At 37.1% G+C, this 23416-nt stretch overlaps 3 protein-coding genes across 6 annotated transcripts; 2 read left to right on the forward strand and 1 right to left on the reverse strand.

Moving 5' to 3' along the window:
* The first annotated feature begins 1848 nt into the window (after positions 1-1848).
* Positions 1849-8177, forward strand: LOC118433665. Of its 2 annotated transcripts, XR_004833503.1 has the most exons (4): positions 1849-2121; positions 4209-4393; positions 5122-5257; positions 5343-5509. XR_004833503.1 is itself a non-coding variant. In XM_035845834.1 (3 exons), the coding sequence occupies exons 2-3, from the start codon at positions 4249-4251 to the stop codon at positions 7759-7761; spliced, it is 456 nt and encodes a 151-aa protein (XP_035701727.1). In that variant the 5' UTR covers positions 1849-2121; positions 4209-4248; the 3' UTR covers positions 7762-8177. The 2 variants fall into 2 exon arrangements, 1 of the variants encoding a protein (XP_035701727.1); XM_035845834.1 differs by lacking the exons at positions 5122-5257; positions 5343-5509 and adding an exon at positions 7451-8177.
* LOC110862758 lies at positions 8060-16885 on the reverse strand. The gene is made up of 4 exons (XM_035845830.1): positions 15777-16885; positions 8884-10788; positions 8670-8792; positions 8060-8513 (listed from the first exon to the last, which is right to left on the reverse strand). The coding sequence occupies exons 1-2, from the start codon at positions 16783-16785 to the stop codon at positions 9275-9277; spliced, it is 2523 nt and encodes an 840-aa protein (XP_035701723.1). The 5' UTR covers positions 16786-16885; the 3' UTR covers positions 8060-8513; positions 8670-8792; positions 8884-9274.
* Positions 16886-17497: 612 nt separating this feature from the next.
* LOC118433663 lies at positions 17498-22621 on the forward strand. 3 transcript variants are annotated; one of them, XM_035845831.1, is made up of 7 exons: positions 17561-19004; positions 19242-19405; positions 19485-19548; positions 19614-19655; positions 21296-21373; positions 21763-22062; positions 22410-22621. In XM_035845831.1, exons 1-7 carry the CDS (start codon positions 17741-17743, stop codon positions 22472-22474), a joined length of 1977 nt encoding a protein of 658 aa, XP_035701724.1. In that variant the 5' UTR covers positions 17561-17740; the 3' UTR covers positions 22475-22621. The 3 variants fall into 3 exon arrangements, with proteins under 3 accessions (XP_035701726.1, XP_035701724.1, XP_035701725.1); XM_035845833.1 differs by lacking the exons at positions 21763-22062; positions 22410-22621 and adding an exon at positions 21511-21756 and having other exon boundaries at positions 17498-19004; XM_035845832.1 differs by lacking the exons at positions 19242-19405; positions 19485-19548; positions 19614-19655 and having other exon boundaries at positions 17567-19004.
* The last annotated feature ends 795 nt before the right edge of the window (positions 22622-23416 follow it).

Here is a 23416-nt window from a genome sequence, read left to right on the forward strand (position 1 = left end):
GTTTTTCTTTCTTAATTATTTTTCCATTAATATTTAAACTCGCATTTCCGTTGGAGAATCTTAATCATGAAATAAATGTCTGTACATAGGTATCAACACTTAATAAATAATAAAAAGTTGATCAGCTGCACGTGCCGGAAATACATTTAAATGTATTTCCGGCTCAACTTTTTTTTGCAATGCCAAGTCTCAGAGGTTAAAAAGGGAAGATATTTATTTATGTATGTATGTATGTAGAACGTGTTCAACGTTCAGTTTAACTAGGAGAAAAAAAAGAGTTAAAATGCAGCCAACTTGGGGATTTTTTGTGCTTTTTTACTCCTCCATAATTATTACGTCGTCTGGAAATGTTTCTTCTGGTTGTGGCCGTAGCATTGTGAATCATCTGCTGACCAAGTTGTTAGCTCGTTCTGATTGTACCCTGGTTGGAATCAATGGTGATATCGTGGACCTGAATACAGACGTGCAGCTAATGGCGTTCAATTTTTCGGCCAATTATAGTTTAATTCAAAATTATCCGAAATTCGGTGTGCATACGAGTCTTGTTATTCATGGTGGTGAGGGGAACTACGCAAAGGACTTGGGTTCAATCTTGCCGGGAGGAATCCACTACTCGTACCACATTCTTGAGGATGGAAAGCAGAAAAATTTTGAGACCCGGAAACAGCCGGGTCGACTACGATTTCCGTTTCGTTCCTTGGTCAATGTGATATTGATCGAAAACTTGGAAACTGGTGGGTGTAGATGGAACGATATTGATGTACACGGATATCGGGTATGGATCCCGGGTGGGAGTAAATTTAAGGAACGGTGGAACTTTTTTGGCACGAATTTTGTATGGGCGGGCACCGTAGGGTTGAAGGATATGCTGTCGGATGAGGAATTGGCAAAATTCAGGTATTTTTAATAGATTTCCCTATCCCAATCTCTAGACAAAAAATTTCCAAAAACGGATTTTGTCAACTATTTTATACACTGGAGTTCGGCATAGTTGTGCAGAATTAGATTTTAGTAATACCATTTCCGTCTATAAGTTAGATCAGGTAAAAATCAAAAGTTTGTGGACATCGATCACCCCATTATTACATATATGTCACATGGGCATGATGTTATCCAACTCTTATATACCTCTTCTCGCGTTGCGTACGTTATAGCCTCATAATTAGTTGAACAAGTTAAAATATTGTTAAATATCTCAAAGTTTTAGGGTAGGGACAATAATCAAGAACATGATGGCTCCGACCGTCCTCACGGTCGGTCACCTCACGCAATGGTTTAATGCCACGCCGAAAGTATCTTTCCGAGCTAGTCATCCCGGGTACTGAATCCCGCCACGGGAAGGTGGGACGGGGCATTTGGAGAAGTACTGGCCGGGCGGGCAATATCTTACTCAGGCTGGCTTGGCATATCCTTCGAGAGGGCGGAGGCTCTAACACCAACCTCGTTGGCGGACTGGGATTCCTTCTCCTTCTTTACGGGCCTCCCGCACAAAATTAATAGCGGGAATCCAGTAGCATTCGTATTTTTCGCGCTGGATACAACCATCTGGGCGTATGAGATTGGGTCAATCGTCCTCATGATCTTGGTAGTCATGGCTACAGTGCATCAAAGAGACGGGAAATGGGACTATGGAAGAATGGTGAGCACAACATGTGGGCTATTTCGTTTAATTGCGCAGCAGAACATTTCTACCGAACAAGAACAGTAAGTTAATTGGAATTAAGTTAATTAATCCAAGTAAATATTAAGAACTTGATCGCGATACAAACGTGATCTTCTTGTGGATTATATATAATATAAGTTTAATAATTAATTAATTTTTAATAATTTATTTACGGATTGCTACTAACTGGCAAAATCAAATTGATGATTGGCCCATGGCTTGTGGCTCTGATTTTGTTAAATGCCGACCTCCAAACGAGGTTGGTCGACTGTCTCACCATCCCCCCTTTCTACACCCCTCCGCGAACATTTGATGAACTGTCGGCCTCAAATGTGAAAGTTCACTTCACCGGATTTTACGGGATGGAGGGACAATCCCCATTTCAGAACAGGAATAAATGTGCCTTGATTTCGAGATTGGAAGAAATGACGGTGAAAAAGTATTCGGTGTATGACTCGGTAAGTGTTTGATATTATGTCTATGTGTGTATGTGTCATGTGTGGGGGACCTCCGTGTTGACAGAAGCCCACCGGCTAAGATCATCTGTTGAGATCTATTGCAGAGTTACCCACATATACATATTGATTTGTCTAAGACATGTTCTAACTGATGATAACGCTTGAGTCAAAAACTATTTTTTTTAGAACTCTGACCATATGCAAAATATAAAGTTAGAAACATGCAAAAGAAAATTGTATTAAGTCTTGGGTGCCAATTAAACGGCCCAACGAAAATGTGAATTTCCCCAACCAAAAGTAATATTTCGCCCAATCGTAAAAAACCCGAATAATTAATTTATTATACCACAATTTTCATTAAAAAACCCAACAAAATAATTAAATTTCCAACCAAGAATAAATGACATTTTCCAAGTAAAATTATCATATTTAACTAAAATTTTACAATTTTAAGGAAAGAATTTGCATTTAGTCAACAATCAAAGCTTTCCCAACAAACTTTTTTCGACCACGCTTCGGTTTCAATCCAATACAATCGGTCTTAAGGTTCTCAGGAACCAAAATTATCTTTTTGATAATGCCAATACCAACAATATGTTTGCATATATATTGCTTTTTACATATTGGGCAAGAACAAGTGGAGGAAATCCAGTCATCAATTTAATAATTAATAATCCAGAAAGTAGATTTACTTGACGCATAGGAGTCAAATTTTTTCCACGACATTCGTTGTATCAAACCCAAAAATGTCGGTCTTTATCTGATGTTCCGACTACTAAGACTGGAAATCCCTCAAAAACAAGTTTGTATGTCGCATCTGCGTGCAAAACTTTACTTTTGCTGGAGTTTTGCAATAACCTTACTGTTGACGCAATTACTTGAAAGGTTTTTTGCTCGGCGTCGATCACTTTTCCAATAATATATGGCTGATCCGAATCCATGGGAATAGGCTCGTTTTCATCGCAGAACTCGCATAGTTGGCCGATTGAGAGGATTGGAGGACCCATTCTTTTTCTAATAACGCGGAGATAGTTGTTTAGTTGGACTTTTGAGGGGACGTCAATTTCTTCCTCTCTCAGATGAGAGACAATCTGATTAGGTTTTGTGATGCCACCGTTGAACCAAAGGTCGATTTTTAATTTGGTGCTCATGGGAATGCCAACGGTTTTGACGCCCTCGTGATTATGTAATTCCACCGTCTCATACATATCGACATCCAAAGTATTATCTACGTAATAAACAATTTTGTTAGCAACATACAAAGCAATTATTTTAAAACATAAACATCGAAGCCTTACTACTCTTCAACAGATATACTTTGCTTAAACAATTATTAGTTTTACAGTCATAGTACAACTTTTGACCTTCACTGCACGGTCGTGTAGATTTAATCACAAACTTTTGTGTGGTTTTCACATGCACCTTGGCCTCTTCAATGCTCTTAAAAGTTCTAGTCCTCTTCCATTCGTGGACAAGTTTCTGTTTTTTTGAGGGGGGTGGTTCATCCGACTCTTCAGAGTCGGATTGATAATTATTTAGTTTTTGATAATCCGACATATTTACCTTATTTTCTAAATTTTAGAGTAGTAACCGGATGGTATGAATGAATGGCCGGACGGGAGGTGATTGAGAAGGTTGAGTTAATGCATGCCGCTTATCTGTCCATTACTTACATTAATATGATAGGTAAATTAAGTTACCATTTGGTTGGGTGGTTTTACATTTTCGTTGGGTAAAAATATTAAACCCGTTGGACATTTCACGATTGGGGAAATTATTACTTTTGGTTGGGGAAAAGTACATTTTCGTTGGGTGGAATGAAATAAATCCTTAAGTCTTCCCCGACAATGGCAATACATAGGTGAATAAACAACAGCGTTGGTTATAATGTTGATTCGGAGAGGTCATGATTTTGGTAAGAGCGGTTGTGATAAGCAAAGTTGGAATTACCTAAATGTATATACGATGCTGCATTTTGGGGAAATGCGGCCGTTTATAATTTCTAATTCGTGGAGGCTGGAGTTAACTTAAATTCGTTAAATGGGAACTTAAGACGTAATGTATTTTAACTAAACGTAACTCTTTAGGCATCATGCGTTAAGGCAACTCAAGATATGAAGGAAAACAATGTCTGTGTGGGATCCTACAGTTGGGGAGTTATTTCATCCCAGCAAAATCTGGTGGACAGATTTGGTCAACCCAGATTCAGACAGGCGTCCGAAAAATTGTCCAATGGTCATGTATTACTCTAAGAAGATGCCGCATCTTCAATGTAAGGAAGATTTTCAAATTCCTAATTTTAACACTTTAACTAAGATAATGATGGTATTCATTACGAGTTAGTATTGATCGTAACGTTAGCAACAATTCAGAAGAATTTCGCAATGAATGCTTTTGCTTCAAATTTGTTTGCGATACTTAACTAGATACTTAGGGCCGTATTACTAATGAACACTTGAAGGGATTTGAGTATGAGTGAACCCTTAACTTAGCCATTTTTGAATTAATAATGAAAACTCACCGTTGAGTGTAAGTAAACACTCAACTTTTCTAGAAAGGGAACCAGTTTGATATTACTAATGACAACTTAACGCGTTTACTCATCCTGAGTAAATACTCAGAATTTTTAAGGGAGGTCAGGGGCTCACTTAACGAAAAATAAAACAGTGTTTTAAGCAGAAATTCGTGTTTTGTCACAAGAAAAACTATTTTTTTCACAATGTCTGAACGTTTCGACCGTTTTGATCGTCGGCGCCGACAACGCCTACGCCACTTTTTCCGAGCACGTCTTCGCGACCGCCTGAATCCTTTCGACGTGTATGATGAAGGGGCGTTCAAACGGCGATATCGCTTGGCAAAAAGGACAGTGTTGTTTGTATTCCAGCTTATCAAAGATGATCTTTGTTCCCCGATACGACGAGGTGCCATCATTCCTCCCTTGCACTCATATATAAATAATAGACATGAGTAAGCTTAAGCACAGCAGGGTTATTATTATAGAAAGCGTTTGGATTTATTTGACCATGACAATGTGGATCCGCCGGAATTAAGAGAGGAACATGAGTCAAGGCCAAGTGCAACGTTACCCGGACGAGCAAAAGAGAACGAAATCATACTAACACGTTTTTCATAAAAGGTGAGAACAAAAGATTACAAGCAGCAGAAATAGAACATAAAACGGTTAATATGTATTAAGTAATCCAACTTCATTATTTTGGCAGATTACTACTTGTTGCACCGGGTTGGAGGAGGCTATCTGGAGCTCGATCAGTTTCAGTTTTTGTTGAGATTCGTTTTGAAAAACCTCCATTTCAGGCTTAATTTTCTGAATTTTCAATTGTTGATAATCCATTTTTTTGCAAAATTTTCATGTTTAATTCGTGTTCCTTCTCCTCAATTTGAATAACAAACGATCTCTTGTCGACCAGACGAACTCTCTCCTTCTCTATAAATGAAAAGTAAATCATTCTCGTTGATTTAAAATAAATAGCAATTTGTTAATTTAATATTATTCATGTACATACCATAATTACTGTCTGTCACGTCTTCGGAAGATCGCAAGATTTTAGGGAGTTTAGAAGCACTGGTTTCCTTCTTCTGTTCCTCGCCGTCTGAAATTTATTTTAGTGCAACTCATTAGTTAAATATAATTCATATTATGGTCAATAATTTAGCTGACTATTATACATACATAAACAATCAGAATCAAATTCATTGGGTAAAGGGCTCATCTGCGACAGGATTATGGAACACACGAGTTCAGCTTGTTTGCTTAATTCATTTGCGGGTGCGCCCCCTCCGGTTTTTTTCTAGCTCCGCACGGCTTGAGCTTTCTAGAAGAGTGAAATTATAATAATTATAATTATGATACAATAATGTTATAAAGTTATATGTACCTCATTCTTTGCCTGTGTTTTAAAATTCTCCCATGCGCGTTTCAATTGTTGACACGACCTCTTCACGACATTGCCTGACGAGTTGAATTCTGTTTCCACTTCTGTCCAGGCTTTCTGCTTTTTTACAACCGACTCTGGGTTGGATTTTTTGCACTCAAGAACATTACGCTTTGATGAAATGAGTTCCAGTAGGAGCGACTTTTCGAACTCCGTAAACCGAGACTGCATTTTCCCCCCTTTAAGTGGCACATTTTCAACTTGTGACAATGACTCGTCGTCAGATCTCATTACGTTAATGTGTATTTAAATTATTTCCAACAGAAAATCCAAATTTACGACGAAAATTAAAAAAAATTTATTAATATTTAAATCACGCTCAACAAAATTTTCCCTGTTGAGTGTGAGAAAACTCGTTGAGTGTGAGCTTTTACTTCACTCAGCTCACCGAGGTTCCTAGCGAGCCACCACCGGCCACCTCAATTTTCAGCTGTCCCGTAAGGATAACATGTGTTCTCTGTATCTCTGATATACCCCATAGTATCCATTCCTGGTTAGCACTAAAAAATTGTCCAAAAAATTAGAATTATTTTGAGAAAAAAAAATTCTGCGAATAGTTTATACTTTTGGCGTGAGCGGGGTTCAAAGTTGAGGTTTACAAGAGGAGTGTTTCAAGTGATAATCACGGATTTTACATAAAATACATCAAATTCATCTAAATGTTTATTATAATGAAGTGCAATTAGCTGAAATGTGAGTAATAGTCATAATACATGATGTTATAGCATGCTAGGGAGAAGTTGGCCGTATTTTCGTAAAAAATAATATTTATTAAAAAAAAAAAAAAAATATCTATTTTTTACGAAAATACGGCCAACTTCTCTCTAGCATGCTATAACATCATGTATTATGACTATTACTCACATTTCAGCTAATTGCACTTCATTATAATAAACATTTAGATGAATTTGATGTATTTTATGTAAAATCCGTGATTATCACTTGAAACACTCCTCTTGTAAACCTCAACTTTGAACCCCGCTCACGCCAAAAGTATAAACTATTCGCAGAATTTTTTTTTCTCAAAATAATTCTAATTTTTTGGACAATTTTTTAGTACTAACCAGGAATGGATACTATGGGGTATATCAGAGATACAGAGAACACATGTTATCCTTACGGGACAGCTGAAAATTGAGGTGGCCGGTGGTGGCTCGCTAGGAACCTCGGTGAGCTGAGTGAACCCCGAGTTTTCATTATTAATATGAAAATGAGTATGAGTGTACCCTCACACTAAGAGGTCACTCAAGTGAGGGCAACCCCTCACTCAAAACCAAGTGTTCATTAGTAATTCGGCCCTTAGTTTCGATTTTGTTTTACAATTTTGTTGCAATTCGAGTCTGCAAATTCATAATGGGGCCCTAAATATTTTTCAGCTCGATTCGAACAATATACGCGGGGATCCTTTTCCGGCGGGATCATGGAGAAATGGTGGGAAGGATGGGGCGTTTCGAACATTGCCATTGGGCGGAACAGGGCAAGAAAGGAGTATGAAGCAAGGGTGGAACAAGGAGTAAAGATTAATGATATCGAGGATGAGACAGACTCACCCATAAATTCCATTCTGATTTCCATAATTGGAAATGGCATCGGGGTTGTGTTGTTTTTAATTGAAGTGAGAAAACGGGTGGTTGCTGGGATTAAGGTGTTGGTGAGAAAAGCATGGCGGCAAATGTGTGTAAAGTAGTAATATGTAACATATCTATGGTTTAGGCTGTTACTCCTCAATAAGTAAAAGACAGAAATTTCAGCAAAGTATGGATTTCTTGATCACTGTTCTCCTGCTTTAAATAATTTGATGACTTGAAAAAATCGCGAAGGCCTTCCTTATATATTGACACATATTTATATGGGCCTGACATTAACTTGTAAATATATATAGGTATGTCGAAAAGTTATTTAATATATATTATAGTGTGTACTACGCATATGAATTGTTCTGAATTCCTTAATGCCAAATTATGGAGAAACAAGACATCGATTGCAATTTAATGTATTGCATTCTTTATTTGCTATTCGCTGATTAGTTTATTCCGCTATGTGTAAAATTTCAAATGTCAAAGATCATGAGTCATGTAATAAAATTTATGTAAATTACCAATACTTATGATTACAGGCTGTACATAAACTACTTATAAGTATAAACATAAATAGGGATGATACATACATACATGTGAACATTAACATATGTACAGAAATATTATTTTTCGTATGGCATTACGTAATTCGTTATACAACTTATTTGACGAAATTTATGGCTAAATATTTTATAAATACTAACGCTTTTCTAAACAAACTAACTAGTCATGTCGTAATTTTGCAATTGTCCTATGTTTTAAAACCTACACAGCCATCTGTTGACCCACAACAACGCCAAATGGAGAAAGTTTCCACAATTGTTGAGGCGAGGAGGTGTTGATCCTATAATCTGGCTATTTTCTGTAATTATGTAAATAAAACTATTTTAACGAAATAGGGATGACAAATTACAGCCGAAGCATGTTCACAATTACCCCTTGTTTTGACAGGTTTAACAGTTAGACCTGACAATATACATACTATGAGGAATAATAATTATTTAGTAAATACACTTACAGTAACTTGATTGTGATGGATTGTAGTTTAGGAAAATTGGAAGATTTAAAAATCCTCCACGGTTTCGGTATTCATCACTGGATCTAATAAGTGCTGTCGGATCCAATTTGAATTAATTTTTCACTAATAAATACAATACGAGAGTCAAAAGTGTTAAATAGATCTTAATTAATTAACTTGTGATACCTGTAAACTTAAAAATATTTGTTCTTACGTGGTGATACCAATTTTTCGAATTTTGCGTTTGGACTGGAGTTGGAATGGACTGTGTGGAAAGTGTGAAATGAATGAGTTTTCCTGCAGGCGAGCGTCATGTATCGCCCAAACGTGCGACAACAAAATTTAGTAGTATGTAAAGACAAGATTGCAGTTTTCCAATACCAGAGCTGCAATATCTATACATCTATTTTTATAACTTATTTTAACCAATGTGTCACAATGCTGAGATCAACGTGAACCCTCATATTATGTATTTCTTTTACACTTGAATAAACTATTGAATTGAATACCAACTCTCTCGGCATTAAAAATGTTATGTTATGAGTTATAACTTGTAGTATTTATTCAGTACTAAAATTACGCTATGAATGGTACTTCCTACAATACTAGCAAAGGATGCAATTTCGCTTCTGAATTTCGTTTTTATCGATTTTTTGGTTATAGGATTTAAAATCGAGCACGGTTTTCCGACTTCGTTTTAATAAAATTTTCCGACCAAGTTGAACATGGTCGGTTCCTTGACTGGCTTTTTTTGGCCGTCCCGTATTTTCTAAAATATTATCTCCACTGAAAACACTATAAAACTGGGTTCGATTATTTCTCATGATGTCCTTATAATTCATTCCGAACGAAGAAATTCTCATCTCTAGTCGTCTTGGAAATGCAGGAGAGCGGAATTTACATAAAATCCTATCGGTACCCTGAGCATGAAACAATATACATACCGCAGGATTAATTAAAGACTCGGAAATTCCTTCAATTTTAATACCATCCATTAATATGGTAATTACATCCTCCCAGGGTGACACATTTTTTATCACGATTTGAACCAATCTCACAACAGTAATTATATCGGCCTCCAATTCGATCAAGGAAAAACATTTTAATAAAGCCAACTCCGACTCAATAATTTCCATTAGGTCGGTATCCTCGCAGTCTAGAATTCTACCCAGAGAAGATTTGTCACAGTCGTTAAGCAGATGATAAAGAACATCAAGCCTAATTCCTTCACACTGAACTAAAGATAATATCAAAAGTAATTGAATTGCCCGGTCTCCTCTGTCCTTAAAGAGCGATTCAATCTGCTCAATTGTGCCTGTTACCATTTTGTATACGCTAACATTATAGGAGCTTAATTTTAGTTCATGTTTCAAAATATGTATGCTATCTCCGGACCACTCCTTAATAAAACTACTTATGCCATAAGAGCTTCCACGAAGGGAAGTAACTTGCTGACATTTTATATACGATATGGCTTGTTGTATTGCTAAGGGATGATAATTAAGTGTAGCACATAATTGTTCAACTGCTTGTTGATTGGATACAGAAATTAACACGTTAGCCAGAGTACACGCTTCTCGTATTGTGAAGGACTGCAGACAAATTTGTTCCGCTTCACCAGCAAACATGCCCGACTTTCGTGTTGTTATCAATATGAAAGCGTTAGCATTAATAAGACTTTTCAATCCGTTGGTTAGTCCGTCATCTTCGAAAACATTGTCAAAGACAACTATCCATTTTGCAGTAGGGTGTTGTGGTCTTATTTTTTGCTCGATGTTTTTTGTTATGTTTATAATAATTCCGTCAATAGATTGTAGTTCATGTTGTTCAGAATCAACAAATCCCAAATACTTGCTGAGTTGAAGTAAAGATTTGTGCAAGTCATAATTTGAAAGTCCATCGAACCATGTGATTATACATGAGCTAGTATTGTAAAAAGTAAACGTTTCAATGAAGTGACGAGCTAGTTCTGTTTTTCCAATTCCTCCCATTCCTGATAGTACTAGGACCCCGGGATTAACTCGCCTGATCCATTCACGCATACATGCAAGTTGTTCGTTACGACCGACAAAATTTGAGACAGGTTTCCGGACTCCATACTCTAATAGGCTACTTCCACCTGTGGAGCATAACGAAAATCATTATTTTAATAGTTTTTTTTTATGAATGTGCTCAGAATTTTGAAGTGATAAATTAGTTTGAAATTAAGTGGCGGTGGAAATTTGGAAGACATATGGGGACAATATCATTGTAGGAAAGGGAATATCATTGACTGGATAGAATATCCCACGGCATCTGGTACGTCTCGGGAGTGATTATACTTCACACTAAAATTGTACATTCCACACCCATCGATAATGTATAACCGCTCGCTTATAGATTTAACAAAAATTGTGGTGAAAAATGTAGTATTTTTACGGTTTTGACCATTTGCTAAAACGGGGTATTAAGAAACAAATGCAGATGAAAAGGTCCACAATTTTCGCAATATGCATAAGTTTTTGGGCAACTTTGTGACTTGATCAATATCAAATAAAACTCACTAGGTACCTGTCGTCTGGACCTAGCTATCCTACTACGTTTTTTAGAACCTACTTAGGTCCCATATGAAGGATCCAATATTATTTCCGTGTAAAACTCATATTTGGCGCCGTGGTGTGACGCCAAATTTGTGTGTTTTGTACTTTTCAAATCGCTATAACTTTGGAGATTCGGTTCGATTCATGAATTTTCAAACTTTTATTACCAAAATGACAAGAAACAGTTAAATTTTCACACAAAAGCAAAAATTTATTTTTTTCGAAATTTTCGAAATTTTCGAAAATTATCCGATCAAGGAGTCGAGCCAAAAAAGCTTAGAAATCATTGAAAAATTAAAAATTTTCGTTTTTCATTTATTTAATAAAATTATGATTTTTGTGATCATTTTGATCCAAAAATTTTGAAAATCCCGTTTAAACTTAAAAAGTTACACAGGTTTGAACTTGGTCGAAAATCCATCTTTTTAAATTTGACGCCAAGCCTTGGCGCCAAATATAAGTTTTGCACGGAAATAAGATTGTATCCTTCGTATGGGACCTAAGTAGGTTCTAAAAAGCATAGTGGGATAGCTAGGTCCAGACGACAGGTCGCGAGTATACCTAGTCAGCTCTACACGCTATTAAAGTAATAATTTGAGATAAACATCGTCTCATTTAAGCTTAACACAACTTCAGTATACTGTAATGGGTAAATATAATGGTGCATTTCAAAGACTAATTCTAAGAGCCTTGCGGTGAAAATAAGCCGAAGCAGAAAATTGTCAAAACATTATTCCCAAAATGTCAGCTCCTTTACCAAACGAAACGAGATGGTACAGTACTATCTTTTTGATGCAAGAAAGAACCAACGTTTTAAGAACAAAAAATATCCAAACGGAGCATATACCAGCTTTTACAACACTATGAATAATACATAAACGTCGAATTGATAAAACTTTTGGTAAATGTGTGCGAACAATTTCCAAAAATAAAGTGGAGAAAGTTAGAATGGGTGACTGACAAAACAGCTAAAATACTAAAAATTTGGAGGTCAAGGCTAGCAAAAATTAAACTTAAGTAGCTCTGCGTTACGGCCAACACGAAGCAGAATGTGCTAAAATATAGGAAAGGTCAAAGTTTTAAGACTAAAAGGAGCTGCCTGAAAATATACAGAAAAATTTTTCTGTCTGGGTCATGGAAACATCTCATCATCGAGGATGAGTCCTACTTTTGCCACCACCCCAATCTCAATGGTTGTCAATATTTCTAGCATTCCTCCAGTCCCAATTCAGTTCATTTGAAATCCCGGATCAAACCAGGGGAGAAGTACCCGGAGAAAGTCGGCTGCATGAATGAAGATGGCACTGTTGTACAATGCCCAGGGCACGAAAATAAATGCCCGTACTTTCCTTCGTGCCCAATATGCCCGATAAATGCCCGATAAATGCCATTTATGCCCTCAGTCGAAAATGCCAGGCATTTATGGGAATTTAGGGCATTTACTTGGCATATATTGGGAATATTAGACATTTATTGGGCATTTATTGGGCATTTATCTGTCACATGCCCAATGCAACGGCAAAGTTTGCATTTGCATTTTATATTTAAAATCTTTGTTGTCAAAAGTTAAGAATTTAAAATTGAAAATTTAAAATTAATAAAGTTTAGAATATTAGTAAATAAAGACAGTTTTTGATATGTATCTGGAGGATTGTAACGCTTAACTTTAGCTAACCATTTTAAAATCTAAACTCAATATGCACAATATTTAAATATTCATTGAAAATCAATTAGTGAACTATTTTTAAATTAATGCCAGTTCAGTAAAACATAAATGTTTTCTATGCTAAAAAACGATCCAAGTTTCAAAGAACGCACCTAAATACATATATATGTGCAAAACGAATTTTACAGATAAAGTTTCAGAATGTGTCCATATTCCCAGGATAGGCTAATAATCGTTTAATTGTATATATTTTGCGATTGTTTTATTCTAAAAATAGGAAAATCTGGTTAAAATTCAAAATGCCTAAAATGCCCTACTTTCAAAATGCCGGGCAAATTGGGCAAATAGGGCATGTCATAAATGCCTACATGCCCTGGGCGCGGGAATGAGTACAACTCTAATCATACCCTGTGTTTTTAAGGGGAGCATGAATGCAAAACTTTACGTAAAGGAGTGCATTATGAAGGTACTACTTCACTTCGTCAGAAAGCATCACAAGATTGATGATGTGCTGTTTTGGCAAGACATGGTTAAGCATAAACCGTAACGAAGTATTTCCAGAAGGGAAAGTTGCTTACGTCCAAGAGAAAGAAAATGCACCTAACGATCGAAATTTTTTGGGCAATTATGAAACTTAGATATGCCACCATTGTATGTATTATGTGAGTAGGACCACTGCCCATACAAGATAGAAGCCCAGCCGCGAAGGTCAAGATTTGGACCTATTGCAGACTACTCAATACATTCGCACGCGATTACTGTTGTGGGAAACCTCCTGATTCCCTAGTTACAAAACTAGCGAATCTACCGGACCTTAACAAAAAGCCCAGAATTGTTTTTAGAGGATATTCCCATACTTCTTCAGCCCTCAAAGTATGACATTGAAAGCTAGAGAATCTCAGGGCACTGAGAGCAGGGCAGTCCGTTAAGATGTGAGCCATAGTTTCCTCTGCCTCCCCGCACAAAGTGCAGGTAGCAGACTGAACAAGACCCATCTTACACATATGCCCATTTAAACTACAATGACCTGTAACCGCAAAGGTAACTAGCCTCATTCCAGCCCTAGAAGGCCACAGTGATTTCCCACTAAGGCGCCTTCATGGGGAATGGGAAGGGCCAGTTTAGATATCTTGCAGTTTTGCAAGTTCGACCAGTACACCCCATGTTTATGTTGGGCCCATCGCTTAATAGCACTGTTGCCAGTGACTATGTTAACTAGGATGATTGGATCGGGACCCCAGACTACGCTACTGGCAGCCTCCTTAGCCAATTCATCCACATCTTCATTACCCTAAAGTCCCGTATGAGACGGAATCCAGTGTAGAGTAACCTCTTTGTGAAGACTAAGTTGTTGTAGAGCCCTACGAAGCTCCACAGTGAGATTCGACACAGGTCGCCCACTCGTGAGAGAATCCAGGACACTACGATTGTCAACAAAAATATTAACTGTGTTATGAGGAAAGGGATGGGTTGACAAAAACTCAATCGCCATAAGCACCCCAATCTGCTCCGCCTGGAAGACCGTGGCATATTTCCCCAGGGGAACACAGCCACTAGCCCCAACCAGGAACTTTCCTTTTACACCAATCAAAAACGCAGCCCCTGAACCATTCGACACCCTGGACCCATCTGTAAAACATAAGAGCCCAGGAAAAGCCGAGTGGTCGCCATAAGCGTCAGCCCAGTCAGCCCGTTTCTCGACCCGTATGTTAAACATACAGGCCTCGGCAGGTTGGACTGATTTAAGGTCAAAAGGGAAGCCCAACTGGGGTATCTTCCGAGCCAGACTTGTGCATACCTCAATGTGGGTAGCCCTCTTTAGACCTCTACCATAACCTACCCAATCCACCTAATGACCACGGCCCCTAAGCCTAAGAAAAGACTTGAGAGCCACTTGCTGCAGTCTAATGTGAATTGGGAGGACGCCTAATAAGGTTTCAAGTGCTGCAATGGGAGTGAAGGGGAGAGTACCAGTGACCATGCGCAAGGCAAGCCCCTGGACCCTCCTTAACCTATTACAGAACATTTTGTCCGTTGCCGGCAGCCAGACCATTGCAGCGTATTAAATAGCCGGCCATACAACAGCAGTGTAAATCCAAAGACTGGATTTGGGATCCAGTCTTTGGATTATCTTTGGAGTCCAGACCCCAGGTGGGACCAATAGCCCGCCTACATTGCATGAGAGACACAGTTGCAGACCGAGCCTTCCTTTCACAATGTAGTCTCCAGTTCAGTTTTGAATCGAGCGTGACCCACAAATATTTGCAGGAGTCACTGTACTCAAGTGATTTCCCCTCCAAAGAGAGAGGTTTAATGTTTACCTTTATGCTACCGTTAATAACCAACCGAAAAATTTATGTCAATTCTTAAAAAAAAACTGTACTCTACCTTATGAGAAAGGGTAGAGAAAATCTTGGACAAGCCGGATATCATGGAGTGTACTCCATGATGCGATATGGTAATGCAAAGGTAATCGCCTTTTCTTTAATTTAAGACATACTTTAATTTCGTGACCTAATCGAACTCTGTTTTGCAACTGCAAACAGGTGTGATAAGCTTAAATGAGACGATGTTAATTTGAAAACCCTATTGTGTTCAAATGCTTTATCGGTGGCAAGTAATATAATAATGCAAATAAAACAAACGATACATTTCTTTGAGCTTCTTTGACCTGGCCAGCTAATTTGTATACTTGGTATAATTATCTGAGCGCTAGGTAAAAGGGTCAGACACATACCTTCTTTTTAACAAATTAGCCTTGATTTATTAAAAGTCAGCCAAATAATCCCTTGCAACCGTAACCCATAGTTTGGCTGGGTGTAATGGATTTTCAAAAATTATTGGTGTGTCTAAATTAATTACCTTTTCTATTAATGGTCATCGTATTTACACGTAGTTCCAATGGTCCCAAGGATAATAAAGATGAGCCAGATGAGCCATGGGAGGAATCGTCGTCACTTGCATATATGAAATGTATGTCTTCCACTTTTTGAATCCTCAATTCTGCATGCTTATTAGTTAGTGCAACAATAATTTCTCTCGAGTTTATTATCAGATTGTGTCGCTTAATAACGGTGTAATCCCTATCGGAGACAAGCCTATTAAATAAGTAAAGCCTTTCCCCAGGTTCTATTTTTTGTAGAACTTCAAATATTATTAGTCCCATAGAAAACAGGTCGACCTGAGCACTATAATGCCCTGTGAATATTTCTGGAGCGGCGTAGCACGGCGTTCCGATACCCGATGTTAGCGTGTCTGGAGATTCATGTTCAAATATTCTTGACACACCAAAATCTCCTATTTTTATTGGAAACTGGTAGTCCTTACTAAAATATATGTTTTCTGGCTTCAAATCTCTATGAATAATGTTGTTGCTGTGAAGAAATCCAAGTCCATTAACAATACTTGTCACTATCTTGACATCCATAGTATCTTTGGCTTTTTTACAATTGTCACTTTGTAACCAGGTGCGTAGTGTGAAACCACATAACTCCATTTGAATAAAGCAACAATTAATTTCTCCATAAGTTTCCGCCCGGTGTAAGGGTATGGCTAGAAACGTGTTTCCAAGTTCATCCAGTTCTACGTTCTTGAGTAGAGAAAGAAGCTCCCGTCGTGTAAAAGCTTTTTCAAAAACTCGATTCGTATTTACAATATTTTCATGATGATTTAAACTCTGTGTAATTGATGTCTCAAAATGTTTATCCCACGTGTCGTCCTGACTGCTAGGAAATAGTAGTTTTACTGCTGATTGCTCTGATGTTGATTTGTTGTGTGCCTTGAAAACAATTCCAAAACTACCGAACCCTAGCACACTAATGAATTTTAATGACTTAAGTACGGCCTTTGGACTTGTCTCGATTTCCTCCATGTTTGTAAGATAAAAATGTTAATTAGATACACATATAATTGAAATAGTTCACACCAGATGCGATTTTTACAAGGTGTGATTGAAATATTTTAAAACTGATGCATGGCTGCAAGGTTCCACTCCGATAAATTTGTGCTTATCTTATCAAGTATTATTATTTATTCACTTCTCTCATATTCCTCGGTAGAGGTACAGATAGGCAACGTCAATACATTACTTTATAATTTTATCAGGTAAGTGCACTCTAAATAAAATCAATAATCAACGGTATACATAGATATATGTATGACTCTACCGCCTGGTATTGATATGGTATTGGATCAATACTACATGGTTCAAAATTCAATACCAGGTAGTACTAAAATTATTACCGTAGAGTACTATTTTCATACCGAGTTGATACCAGTTTGGTACGGTTCAATACAAATTTGGTATAGTCAAATACGTACTCCACTTGATATTACTTTAATACCAGGTTTCTAAGAGTGTGGCATAGGTCGTTATGTATTTCTAGTGATAAAACTCTCCATTCCTGGTCAAACACACATTAAATGTTGGAGCTCTTTCAATTTGATTCATACCGTGTCATTAGCTGATAATCTGAGTTTATCACGTAACTGACAATTGTAAAATAACCATAAACAGGCTGGCCAACGGATCCTGTCTCTTCTGTAATCAAAAGGCATTCAAATTAACGCAATACTGGACAACACTCACTTGTACATTTAGATAGATTCATACCATCCCGAATGTTCTTCCACATTTGCCTTGCTTGGATAAAGTTGCGAGTGTAGTAAGCAGGGGGCGCGTTCATGTTCTTACGTAAGCAGTAACTGTGCATAACGGGTGCAACATATATTCCTTGTATTTCAATGCTGATAAAATAGTATGTCGAGCAAACCGACAAATACGGTATCTTTAGTCGTTAATCAAAAACTACTTCGTTGACAATAAAATGTTTTGTAGTATAAAGTCCAACCCAAGTACAATATCAAACACAATTCTAGGATCGGGGAAATTTGGATTTGTCATCAAGGCAGAGACAGAAACGGGACATTTTAAAGCAATTAAAAATCTATATATATATGACGAAGTAGCAAATTCGAATATCGATATAATATCTAAAATATGTGACGACCACACTACACTCAGTACGCATAAGCACGATAATATTTATGAAATACTAAAAATTGAAACGGGTGAAGTTAAAGCTTCCCACCTAAAAAAACTACGCAAGTTGGTGCCCTCGAGTGAGTGCTCGGAACATGGGAAAAAAATGCTGGAACTTGTTAAAATATTACTTTCGAGAATAAAAAATACACAAGTAATTAATTTACAAATTCATATGAAATTTTATAACACATCACTGAGAATATTCCTCGACATGGAGCCCAACACGGAGAGAAATGAATACTCTGAGTATAAAGTAGTTCAAGATATATTGGATGGGCTCATTTTCCTCCATGAAAACTTTATTTATCATGGAGATATTCGACCAGAAAATATATTTATTTTGATACCCTCAATTCAGTCGGGAAAAAATGCACCAGTTGCAATAATAAGTGATGTAGGATTGTCGTCCTCTTTTATGTGTAACGCACAGTGCTTGTCTACTCAGGCAAAATTAAAAAAATACCCAGCTCGAGGACTAGAAGAGAACAAACCGAGGGTAGATATTTTTTACACCGGTTGCGTTGCGTTGGAAGTCTTTCAAATTGTGGAACAATTCAGTCAGAACTCCCTGATTAACAAAATACTTTACCAGGACGGCACAGAACTGATAAAAACGCACGGCTTGGTAAAAAACAGCAAGGAGCTAATTGAGACCTTTCTTTGCTCCACAATTGTGTCAGATATTAGCTCGATTAAATTAGAGCTGTCAGCAAGTTTAGTTGCAACATCTTTGGAGCTAAGCGACCGGCTTAGAAAATGTGATGAGGGGGATATTATTCTATTACAACCAGGGCAGTACGTAGGCCCATTTTACTTAGATAAGAAAAACATAAAATTGTTCGCCGCAAATTGTTACGTTTCATTAAAGCCTAAAGATGATTCTTATGATCCAATTGTGCATATTACGTCCGATGGGGTTTCCCTGGAAGGAATCAAACTTGATATGAAAGATAGACCAAACTCAACGGGAATCATGGTCAACGGAGATAGTGTCAAAATTAAAGATTTGAACAGCTATGGAGGGTTCAACTCTGTTTTATTGTGTGGTAAGGGACCCTACCTGGAAAATATTAATATAGAATCGTCATTTAATGGTATACAAGTTGATTGTGACGGTGGTCTATTCAAACATATTTCCTTACGTGATCATATTACTGGAGTTGAAATTGATGGGTCAAACAATGAGTTATATGATATTGAACTGGAGGATACAAACGTAGGAGTTAAACTAGTAAATGGGAATAAACTAGTTAATTTGAAGTATAAGAAGTCTAAACCTATAGGGAAATGTGTGGTAACTTGGTATAAGGACGGTACTCCAAGTCCTCCACCAGTTTTTGCTGCGGTTGAAGGACTATTGTCTTCAGATATAATATGTAGAGAAGGCAACCCATCCCGCGGAAAGGATCTAGGAAAAACTTCCGGTCCTAACGCAAATAAACTGACAGTAATAATATATTTACAAATGGTTCAAATTGCCAAAGTTAATGTCTGAATCAAATTAAACCATAATTACAATCTTTTAGCTAACACCGACCTCATCAACATCAATAAACCGTTATTCGGATGATGACCCTCACCTAATCGGGGGTAAATGGTATCATTAACAGACAAACCGAGCTTAAATGCTATGACAAAAGTTAAAATATGCACAGATATTGACAAGATTTGTATTACGTCACCCAATTACAAAACAGGTAAGACTTACATACATTTGCAATAAGAAATCATGTAGGCTTGGCAAGTTTTGTGTGTAATCCGCGGAATCCGCGGATATCCGCGGCGCGGATATCCATGTCTGTGCCCAATATCATGATTGATGACTTACAATGCGGACGTGTCAGCGGCTACGCTCGGATTTGAATGCTACCACACAAATTAGGTAGTTCATGTCAACCCAACCAACGTTTAGTTTTGTATTTTTAGCCCGAGCCAGGGCTTATGTACCCGTTATGTCTGTATGTCTCTCTGCCTGTCTGTCTGTCCGTCTGTCTTCGCAATACCTCTCTTTAAACGCAACCGATCGACTTGAAATTTTTACCACATCTATATCGACCCGAAAGACAAATCGAGTTCGAAGATGAGCAAAATCGGTCAAGTGGTTGGCCGGTGGGGGTCATATGGGTGGTGGGGTTGTTATGCATCAAATTTTCAAAATTGTAGAAAGCTGAAATTTGGTACATAGGTAACTAATGGCTTCTAATGAAAGGATATGAAGTGAATTTGCGAAAATTTTTATCTGGAGGGACCTTATGGGGTCACCCGAACTGGTTTTCAATATCGTCCAATTAAGCTGAAATTTGGTATGGAAGTCGATAACAGCTTATAATGAGAGCTTATGATGTACAATTTTGAAAATTTTGAACCAGAGATACCCTGTGGGGTGACCCATACTGATTTTGTAAAATCACTCAATTAAGCTGAATTTTGGCATAGAGGTTGGTAATGACTTCCAATGAAAGAATACGAAGTGAAATTGGACAAAAATTCAGGTGGAGGGACCCTATGGGGCTACCCACAACGATTTTTAAAAATCGTCTAATCAAGCTAAAACTTCACATGAAGATTTCTGACCAACCCTGGCTCGGGGTAAGCAAAGCTGTACTAGAGGTTTTTTTAATGCGCAAATTTAAATGCGTGGCGGGCATTGTTTGGTTAAAATTACGTCTTGTAGTATATAAAAATTCATTTTCAAAAAATGTCGAAATTTTGAATTTCAAAATCTGCAAAATCCCGAAAAAATTCGAAAAATTCGGGCTATAGCCCAGTTATTTCATATTCCTCCATTAGAATATATGTTTGCAATTTTATGTTTAATAAGGTAGTGATCAATATTATCAACTAGTTTTTACTACCTATATATTACGTAATTTATGCACAAATGTATGTATATGAAAACGAATTCGTACAAACGTATAATGTAGACAAGTTAAACAGTGACCGTTTGTATATTTACTTTTACATACATAAAGCTTGTACTTACTAAATGCTTGAATACTTGTTTGACAGGATTAAACAGATACATATTTAGGTTTGCATAAAATTTACATATGTCCGTATGTTCTTTGCATACATACCAAACGAGTCTCTTACTTCAAAACGACTCTTATCAGAATTTATTGTTTGCATTGGCTTCAGACACGTTCAGATTTTATCTTCTGGTCTGGTCACTTCAATTTATACGTATCAACCCAATTTCATGTTGGTGCAAATGCATTTATCATACATGTATTTATACCAAGGAATTTCTGCATAATCCATCAGTCACTGCTGAACGTGTATTACTATCAACGATTAAATTACTAACTCTTACACATTGAAATTTTTATACTTTTAGCAATGCTTTCGTCTACGACAGTTACAATGGGATCCACCAATACGACCTGGACGAAAGAGGAAGTTTCCCAAATTTCTTGTAAGTTTAGCAAAAGAAAACAAACAGTTAATAACGGGACCGCGAGTGTATTCGGTGTCGTCCGCGGTTCCGCATGCATAGAAAAGATTGTGTTGTAGAACATTATACAAAATTTGGATGTCCACCGTTATTTGCAGTAATGGTGAGATCGATCAAGTGGTACAGCGTCAGGGTCACGATATGTGCTGTGACCCTTCCGGGTTTATTTTGAAGTCGAATATTTTACTAAATGATGGCTTGTGGAGGGGTAGAAATTTTCAACAGAAATTACAGTAAAATTACCCAAAAATCAATCGCGTTCTTTACATATGTATCCTCCATAATGGAGACTCTTTGCTTACGTAAATTGTGTTTATATGTATAATGATTTTGTCCTATATTTATTTCAGTATTTTGGCCAACAAAGGAAGGCAGTAGGGTAAAAGATGCCATAGAGGGCAAGCTCGTTAACGCAATGAACCAAACACATGGTGTGCTCTCTATTTATCAGCAGCTTCTGGCTGAACTAGATATTCCGATAGATAAGAGGACAGAGTTGGAACGAAAGTATCACCAATGCCCACAAATAGTCGGGACTTATTCTCTTTTGAAAGACTTGGTCGAGGCAGTTTGCGGTTGCAAAGGAAAAATTTGCACTATCGGGATGTTTTTGGACGCAATAGATAAAACCGGTTGGATAAACGCTAGTGGTAAAGTTATTAAATAATTATAATGGGACTTTCAACTGTCGTAATACCATCTGCAAAGGTAGAACTTAATAGATAAACTTACTACCAAAATCCTATGACAATTATTCGCTTCCATGCAAGAACATGTTGTAACCACTCGGTAATATTTGTCCTGTTAAAAGGCCACTAAGACTTCATTTACATATTCAATACCAGATTATATGGAGTGTATGTACGAAAGAAACTTCCATCAGTAAGTTCAAAATTTGATGAATAGAATCCCTTTCCAGGAAGTTGAGAGTCTCAATTCGGAAAAATTTATTAGAACTACAAAACTCATATTAACTAAGTCAATGTCTTCTATACAGATACAATTGTTGCTGCAAACTGGGCAGAAATCGATGGACTTGACAGACCCGTCGTCCTTCGATAAACTTCACGTATCACAACTAAATTCATATGCTTGCATAATTTTAATAACTACGTGAAAAACGACAAGTACTACCCATCCCGTTGAAACTAAAAACTTAATATCTGACATAATTATTTCAAAAATAAAATAAAAGATGTTGACAAAGTTGTTTGGATTTTGTTTTACATTTCATTTCCAATTCTGCAGAGACTAGGGTGCATATAATTATCAAAATTATCCCTTGGTTTTTTTACGTGTTTGCACATACATAAATGCAAATATGTAGATACCTGCAAGTTAAAAAGTGCCTTTTGCATTTGTACTGATATTTATGATATATAAATTACCGTAAATCCTTTATTACTAGCCGGGGTTCTAACAGAGGCCGGCCTCTAATAAAGGCCGGGTCTACAGGCCTGCTTTTTGGTTTATTGGCCGGGTCTCTATTAGAGGCCGGTCTCTAATATAGGCCGGGTTTCTCCCCCCAATACGCCACGACGAATTATTAATACGTACTTACGTAATTATAAATAAATGTAGTAATAATTATGTAATAATTAATAACGAATAATTCTTCCACGACGAAGCTTCACAGTAAAATTTGAACTACAATCAGTAGACTTTTCCGGGCGATTCTGCGGTTCGAAACTTACAGGAGAATGACTTGACAAATGTCATAAAAAATTTGCGTTTTCAAAGCAACAAGCAAAAGATCATTCCGCGAGGATGCACGAAATAAAAAAATCTTTGATTGATCTTCAAACAATGAAAATCTTTGCTTGTCGAGGGGTTTAGAAAGCATTGGATAGTTTATCATTAGACACAATATTGAATTCGTTCAAAATATGTGCTTTAACAAGCCCATTGAAGATGGCTGAGAAGAAAGAGAACATAACATTGTTCATTGTTTGAAGGAGGATAAATTAAGTTTGCTATATTTATTTATTTAAAAAATTCCACAAA

The sequence above is a fragment of the Folsomia candida genome, unplaced genomic scaffold (assembly GCF_002217175.1).
Source record: "Folsomia candida strain VU population unplaced genomic scaffold, ASM221717v1 Fcan01_Sc067, whole genome shotgun sequence".
NCBI classification, from domain to species: Eukaryota; Metazoa; Arthropoda; class Collembola; order Entomobryomorpha; family Isotomidae; genus Folsomia; species Folsomia candida.

Coding starts and splice junctions, on each gene's coding strand:
- LOC118433665 (XM_035845834.1), top strand. CDS start 4,249: ATGTCTGTGTGGGATCCTACAGTTGGGGAGTTATTTCATCCCAGCAAA. Junction 4,394..7,450: donor GAAGATGCCGCATCTTCAAT/GTAAGGAAGATT, acceptor AATATTTTTCAG/CTCGATTCGAACAATATACG.
- LOC110862758 (XM_035845830.1), bottom strand. CDS start 16,785: ATGGAGGAAATCGAGACAAGTCCAAAGGCCGTACTTAAGTCATTAAAA. Junction 10,789..15,776: donor GATGACCATTAATAGAAAAG/GTAATTAATTTA, acceptor TATGCTCCACAG/GTGGAAGTAGCCTATTAGAG.
- LOC118433663 (XM_035845831.1), top strand. CDS start 17,741: ATGTTTTGTAGTATAAAGTCCAACCCAAGTACAATATCAAACACAATT. Junction 19,005..19,241: donor CAACTCTGTTTTATTGTGTG/GTAAGGGACCCT, acceptor CTAAACCTATAG/GGAAATGTGTGGTAACTTGG. Junction 19,549..19,613: donor TGACCCTCACCTAATCGGGG/GTAAATGGTATC, acceptor AAATATGCACAG/ATATTGACAAGATTTGTATT.